The sequence below is a fragment of the Sceloporus undulatus genome, chromosome 7, assembly GCF_019175285.1.
Source record: "Sceloporus undulatus isolate JIND9_A2432 ecotype Alabama chromosome 7, SceUnd_v1.1, whole genome shotgun sequence".
In the NCBI taxonomy this organism is placed as follows: domain Eukaryota; kingdom Metazoa; phylum Chordata; class Lepidosauria; order Squamata; family Phrynosomatidae; genus Sceloporus; species Sceloporus undulatus.
In genome coordinates, this window is record NC_056528.1 from 43721450 (window position 1) to 43728273 (window position 6824).

The 6824-nt window shown below is 43.1% G+C and overlaps 2 protein-coding genes across 4 annotated transcripts; both read left to right on the forward strand.

The window, feature by feature from the left end:
• Window positions 1-546: 546 nt before the first annotated feature.
• On the forward strand, window positions 547-1347 carry MTCP1 (mature T cell proliferation 1). Its single transcript, XM_042480405.1, has 4 exons — window positions 547-666; window positions 784-954; window positions 1045-1097; window positions 1207-1347. The coding sequence occupies exons 1-3, from the start codon at window positions 550-552 to the stop codon at window positions 1090-1092; spliced, it is 336 nt and encodes a 111-aa protein (XP_042336339.1). The 5' UTR covers window positions 547-549; the 3' UTR covers window positions 1093-1097; window positions 1207-1347.
• CMC4 (C-X9-C motif containing 4) lies at window positions 948-6297 on the forward strand. Of its 3 annotated transcripts, none has more exons than XM_042480408.1 (3): window positions 948-1097; window positions 2669-2736; window positions 5093-6297. In XM_042480408.1, exons 2-3 carry the CDS (start codon window positions 2679-2681, stop codon window positions 5260-5262), a joined length of 228 nt encoding a protein of 75 aa, XP_042336342.1. In that variant the 5' UTR covers window positions 948-1097; window positions 2669-2678; the 3' UTR covers window positions 5263-6297. The 3 variants fall into 3 exon arrangements, with proteins under 3 accessions (XP_042336342.1, XP_042336341.1, XP_042336340.1); XM_042480407.1 differs by lacking the exon at window positions 948-1097 and adding an exon at window positions 1263-1399; XM_042480406.1 differs by lacking the exon at window positions 948-1097 and having other exon boundaries at window positions 1417-2736.
• Window positions 6298-6824: the final 527 nt, after the last annotated feature.

Here is a 6824-nt window from a genome sequence, read left to right on the forward strand (position 1 = left end):
GGCCAGACAGATCTGTGCTTTTTTGACACATTGGTACTAGCTGCCCGTCCCTTTTCTCTTTGTTTTGCTGTTGACACATGCTCAGTAAGAGATCCAAGAGGCAGCTTCTATTCATCTTGCCTGTTGGCGGTAGGCAAACACAACTACAGTAGGATTGGCTAGAGCAAAATCCTGCTCTTTCCCAAATCACGCTTTATTGCATTGTTTTCTGCAGGCATGTTATTTCAAACTGACATAGAAAGTCTCTGTTTCTCTGGCCCTCTTTTACCATCCTCCTGATGCTGATGCTGCTAAAAGAAATGTCCAGCAAGAAAGTGTATGTGGAGGAAAAGCAGGGGAGGGCTGGTGAGCTTAAAGACTGTAAAAAGGAGCTTGTTTGTCAGAGGCTTTGTTAACTGATGTACTCCTATACAATAACTGTGTGTCCTCTGGCTCCCATGCCCAGTGGCTACAGGACTAATAGTTCATTCCATGTCTTTATTCCAAGGCAAAGGGGACCATGTATAGAATGGGAACTAAGGGAGGGCCTTCCTAGCAACGCAATTGGGCATGGCAGAAGGAGAGGAAGATGGTGATGCCCGGACTCCACCTGTCCGCCTTTGGGTGCGACGGACAGGCGTCTATTGTGATGAGAACCAGAAAACATGGCTGGTGACACCCGAAGAGGCAAGTAAGAATACTCCCAGCACTTTTTGTTTGGATGACTTTAGTGTTTGGCTTGAACTGTTTAAGCAACTGCCCACATATTCCGCCCCTTTTTTGTTACTTTTTGCTTCTCCCCAGGAAACAGGTACCCTCAAAGCTCGGATCAGAAGAGTCCAGGTCCCCTTGGGTGAGGCGATGCGCCCCAGCCGCCTCCCTGCATCCCAGCTGCCCCACATGTGGCAGATATCAGAGGGGCAGCAGTATCGAGATAGTAACTCCCGCATCTGGGGCATCGAACACCATTTAATAGTAGGTAGAATCCAAAACTTTCTCAGCTAAGGGTTGCACTGACGAGGCTTTACTTTCTCGGCTGCACTGAAAGCTTTTTGTCTTTTGCAGATCACCGGAGTGGAGGAGATGCTCCTGAAACTCCTCTCAAGTGATTAATTCTGGTAAGTATTGCTTTCCCCCCTTCTTCCCCCTTCCCACTTTCACTTCTTCCTTGTGCTCAAATTTGTCCCACTCACAGTAGTTCTTTAACGATGGCTTTTTGTCTTTCAGGAGCTGTGACTCTAGGATGGTGTCCCTGTTTATTTTTTATGTGGTAACTCCCAGCACTACAATGCAACTGCCTCTGGGTCAGAGTGTGCCAGGCAGCTCTCATAAGAGCCCACAGCAGTGCCTCCCAAGACCTTAGGACAGACTGTGGAGAAGTCTTACCATGGCCCAGTTGAAATAACAGGGGAAGTTTTAGGTAGGCAGCATGGGATTCTCACCCCCAGTTCGGAATACCAGAATTATCACATGCTGAGGGTCAACAACAGGAGACAACAGTCACACAAGTGCCATCCAGCAGAGCTTTGCAGAAGCATTTGGGTGGTGACTGCTAGCAATGGAATGCTGGTTAAGATTACCCTTTGGTCTCGTCTAGTAATACAATTCATAGAGGGGTTTTTTCCCCAGTTAAATACGTGGAAAGATGTCATTCTGTTCTCTAAGGATGTTGTGAATTTGGTTCATGATACTACTAATCTTTGGAGTGTAGTGGAGTTCTTTGGAGGTTTTTAAACAGAGACTGGACAGCCATTCTGTTGGGAGTGCTTTGATGGTGTATCCCTGCATGGCAGGAGTTTGGACTGGATGGCCCTTGTGTTCTCTTCCAACTCTATGACTCTGTAATTTTAAAATCTGTTCCAGCACGGCCAAAAAGTTACTTCACTCTCTTCTTGTTACACAGGGCACTGGCATCAAGGGAAGAACCCTATCCCCAACATGTAATCGTTGCTTCTTTCTTTGACGATCTCTGTTTAAGGCTCTTTCTTCTCAATAACGTTCACATCAGTTGCTGTTCTTTGACAGATTCAAACCCCCTTAAGCATGTTAGCTTTTGGATTGGCCAGGAGTGAAGAGAGATGCTTTTCAATGGGGAAGAGCATCAAAGAGACTCTGGTGTTGCTTTACATGTCATTTCAAAAATGAATTTTGCTAGGCAATATGGGATGGGGAGAGAACTCTGGAATTGCAAGAAGGGAAAGTGCCAAATCCAATCAAGAAGAGAAAAACGTATCTTATCTTGGGGCCATCCCCTTCAGATATTCCTCATCCTATTTTGTTCAACAAATTTTATAGGAGGGGGAGGCACCTGTGCTGTGTAGTCCATCTGGGTGGACAGGGAAAGCTGGCTCTGACTGGCAAAGATGTGGGATGGGTTCTCAAGACGGGGTTCTTGTTTCTGGGCAGGAAAAATGGACAGTGGCAAGAGATATGAAGAGACTCTTGGGGCTTCATCCTGCTTTCCCAAAATGCTTTTGGAGTTCATGCACACTTTATTTAGACCAGGAGTGAGGGACCTTTGGTCTGAAATTTCCATTAGCTCCAAACAGTATGGTAAGAGATTGTGGAAATTGTGGTTCTAAAACTCTGGAAAGCCAAAGATTTCCCACTCCAGTTTAGACAGTGTTTAGTCAACTTACTAGGCAGTTCTTTCACTTCTTCTTACCAGTATGTTTTCCTCTCATTTTAGTTCCTTGGCCATGGCTCAGAAGGATCCCTGTCAGAAATATGCCTGTGAAATCCAGAAATGTTTGCAAGGTATAGCAAATCTCTTGGCTTTTCTTTCATTTCATTTACTTATAAACATACATCTAAATTCCTCCTCCTTCCATGTCTCTGGAGCTTTCTATAGACAATGAAGTTCTTAAATAACAAAACTCAATTAAGAAAATAATGATAAAAATAATAACCTTGTGAGGATAACCGGCCCATAATATATGAAGGTACAAAATAAATACAGCAAAAAATAATATGCTAGTTAAGGACTATTCAGTAACATTTCAGGCTAGCTTTTATTCAGAAGGCCCAGGAACCCACCTGTATTCACTTTGAATTAGTGGGGAAAACATTTTGTTCTTGTTTTTAATTTGTAACAGGCCCGAGAAACCAGTTGTAACCATTTCATTGGTCTGTAGGGGGACCCTCTCAAATCCATTTCTGTATCTGCAGCGATCTAATGACCTGAGCTCCTGAAAAAACTGTGTTGTTTCTGATTCAAATGTAAGATTGAAATTCATATTAACCTTTACTTGAATCAGGAGACGATACTTGGGTCTTGCATTTACTTGTACCTCGCTTACTTATACCTGAAGTGGACCAAAAATTTCAGGTAGCCATCTATTGGTTTGGATTTCCATTCTATAGCCTACTGGTATTTCCTTTTGTAAAATCCTGAAGCAACAGTACTATAATACTCCAGCAATATTATTAAACAAATACATAAAATTTATTTGGTTTATATCTTGCCTTTCCTCCAATGCACCCAAGATGCCATGCATGGCTGTTTTCCTTCTTACTTTGTCTTCATACAGTATCAGCAACCATTCAGAGACATAGCTGTGTTAATCTAAAATGCCAGTATACAAAGGGATCTTGTAGCACCTTTGAGCCTAACTGTGGGGGGAAAGCTATAGCCTAAACCTTTGTAGACTAGGTCTACTGCATCTTAGGAAGTTGACCAAGCCTATGACAGCTTATGCTACAAATGTTTTTGCACAGTTAGTCTCAAAGGTGCTATAAGACCCCTTTGCATATCAACTATCATGTGTGCCCTGTGCCCCAAATATTTTGTGCACTCTTGTCAGAACAAAATGTAACATTACTAGAAATAGGCATTGTCTCAAATACTTCGTCAAGCTAGATGTTTAATTTTTTTAAAAGGCCAAAGATGGGAAAGCCCCATTGTAATGAACTGCAAGTGTTGGGCTTTCCCATTATCTTAAAACATATTTCAATCCAGTCCCCTCCTACCCCAATTAATTGCACTTTTAAGTTATTTTCTCATCCAGTCCAAAGAAGAGTTTGAGGATCTTAAAGCTGGCTTATTACCGTATTTTCCGGCGTACAAGATGACTTTTTAACCCATGAAAATTCATCAAAGTGGGGGGTCGTCTTGTACGCCAGGTTAAGCCCTGGCCGGCTCCCACCTTCCCAGGCCCAGGCCTCCGCAGGGGCCTGGAAGGAGCGCAGCCACAATCGCAGTGATCACAGCGGGACTGCTCCCTCCTTCCAGGCCTCTGAGGAGGCCGAGGCCTCCGCAGGGGCCTGAAAGGAGCGTGTGGCCCCCGCGATCGCGGCCAGGCTGCTCCCTCCTTCCAGGCTTTTGCGACCTCTGAGGCTTCCTCAGAGGTCGCAAGGGAGTGCGGCCGGTGTGAGCACCACTGGCCTGCTCCCTCCTTGGATTTGGAAGAGGGGTAGCCTTATACAGCGAGTATATCCCAAACTCTATATTTTAACAAGAAAAGTTGGGGGTCATCTTATACACCCAGTCGTCTTATACGCTGGAAAATACGGTATTTATTGTTGTGTTGTTGTGTGGCTTCAAGTTGTTTCAGACTTACGGTGACCCTAAGCTGAACCTATCATGGTGTTTTCTTGGCAAGATTTGTTCAGAGGTTTGTCAATGCTATCCTCTGAGGCTGAGAGACTTTGACTTGCCAAGGTCACTCAGTGCGTTTTATGGCCAAGCTAGGATTTGAACTCTAGTCTCCCAGTGTCTTAGTCCAATGCTCAGCCATTACACCACGCTTATTATTTTCAACATTTTAATTAGTCCTAGTAAAAAGCATTACATTACTGTTGTGTGTCAATTCTTCCAAGTAAGAATTGTTAGACATATTATACCACAAATTTCCCATAAGGTAGGGAAATCTGAGCTGTGTTTTTATTGCCCTCTTATCTTAAGAGCTTGGCTTTTAGAAATGTTTCATGTATCTCAAGATTCTTCTATCATGGGAGTAGGTGTTTAAATAGCAAAGTTTTACCTTTTTAAACAGTTAGAAAAAAGCACTAGCAGGGCACTCCAAGGTAACAATACTCTTAAACTGTAACATCCCAGTGTGGGAATCATCATATGCTAGGTTTCCAAATGCTTTCTTTCTTTTCTCCCTTCCAGCAAACAACTATATGGAATCTAAATGTGAAGCTGCCATCCAGGAGATGAGAAGATGTTGTGCCCGGTATCCCAAGGGCAGATCCATCTCTTGCTCAGGGTTTGAGTTAAAGGTAAAAGAGAATCAGAAGCAGGTACTGGCTCCTAACGGATTTCACATCCCACAGCCCTGAGGAAACACTATCCGCTGAGGAGCACAGGCCTTTCCTGCAAACTATGTAGCTACGCTATACCTCATCCATACTGCTTGCATCGGAGAGTGTTCCATGACGCAAGCCAGCTCCTCTTCCAGACATCCACAGCAAAAAAGCAAGAACTGTCTGCTAAGAGTAGAGCTGTTTAGCAGTTCTATCATTGAAATGTGTTACTGCTATAGCCTTATTGTGGAGTAGATTGGAGTAGAATAATTCGGTGTGTTAATGTTCAGTGTCATCAGAATCTATTGTCAAGAGCAGCAGTATTCCACTACAAGGTGGAATCCAAGCAGTCCTTTTTGGCTGGAAGTTTAAGTTTCAGACATTCTTGTTGTTAGATATGTGAAATTGCAGAACTTTTAATTCCAGTATATCGGGACTTCCCATCTGCTCTGAAGCTGCCCTCCTCCTCCTGCCTTCTTGCTGTGCAGTGAACGTTGGCACTAAAGCTGCCTTCTTTTTTCAGCTCAGCAATAGTTAGGTTACCTGTGTGCCTCAGTTTCCTTGTCTGCAACCCGTTTAACCTTTGGACTATCCAGTCTATCCTTTGGATTGTAGATTTAGTAGCACTGAAATCCAATTGCACAATACTGATTTATGTGATCACCGTTGCAATTTCAGGGATAGTTATAGTGTGGTGTATGACCTCCCCTCTTTGTAAAGCAATAGTCACTTTATGGAAAGCCAGAGTGGTAAAAGGGATATTTTTAAAATCTCCCATTCTGCAACTTATGTGAGCAAAGCACAATTTCAATGAATGGAATTGGAATGTGGCTGTAGCATCACTTTTCTCCCCCAGTTTAGACCCTGCTGAACACAATCCAGGAGATTTTGAGCCTCTTTTAGTACCCTTGTGTTCAATCTAGAACCTCATCAGTGTTGAGTAACTTCAAAACAAGTGCAATGTTCTGTGTGCATTGTCAGCAGGCATCACCAAAGCCAGTGGAATAATACTGTGTTAAGTCTTTTTAAATTCCATGCTGCAAAAAATAAAAATAAATTTGAAAAATACAAGATTCAAAATGAGTTTAGGATTTTTAACTTTCTAAAGGTCCCATCGACTTTGTCCTTTATTTTTAAAGTGATTCTTGTTTCCGCTTACTTTTGCATAAATGCATGCACACACAGGTGATTTACTAGCAAACTCGGGTCTCACCAGGGCTCCTCCAGTTCTGGAGGTGGAGGGGAATCAACCTGGTGGTTGGCTGTCCCACAAACAACAACTACATCACAGCAACCAGCAGATTAAACTGTGAGCAAGGTGACACTTATGAACTCAACTGAAGACCTACAGCAAATCAATCAGCCTGCTAATATATGCCTTCTTGCATTTTTAGCCCAACATTCTTCCAAGTAGCCATATATGGTTACTATTCTTGAAAAGGGCTGACAATGGTAAAACATTTGGTACATGTGCAGATCGCCTCTAATGCCCTACTGAGAACTACTGACACCTTAGAGACTTCTTGGCCAGCCAGTATTTAAATAGATGGATTATGGTCTTATTATACTATAAGGTCCAAAACATACTGCAGAAATGA

Bases quoted from the DNA above. Each gene is read 5' to 3' on its own strand.
- MTCP1 (XM_042480405.1), top strand. From the start codon at position 550: ATGGCAGAAGGAGAGGAAGATGGTGATGCCCGGACTCCACCTGTCCGC. The intron at 667-783 runs GCAAGTAAGAAT...GCTTCTCCCCAG, and splicing joins GGCTGGTGACACCCGAAGAG to GAAACAGGTACCCTCAAAGC. The intron at 955-1,044 runs GTAGGTAGAATC...TGTCTTTTGCAG, and splicing joins GCATCGAACACCATTTAATA to ATCACCGGAGTGGAGGAGAT.
- CMC4 (XM_042480406.1), top strand. From the start codon at position 2,649: ATGTTTTCCTCTCATTTTAGTTCCTTGGCCATGGCTCAGAAGGATCCC. The intron at 2,737-5,092 runs GTATAGCAAATC...TCTCCCTTCCAG, and splicing joins AATCCAGAAATGTTTGCAAG to CAAACAACTATATGGAATCT.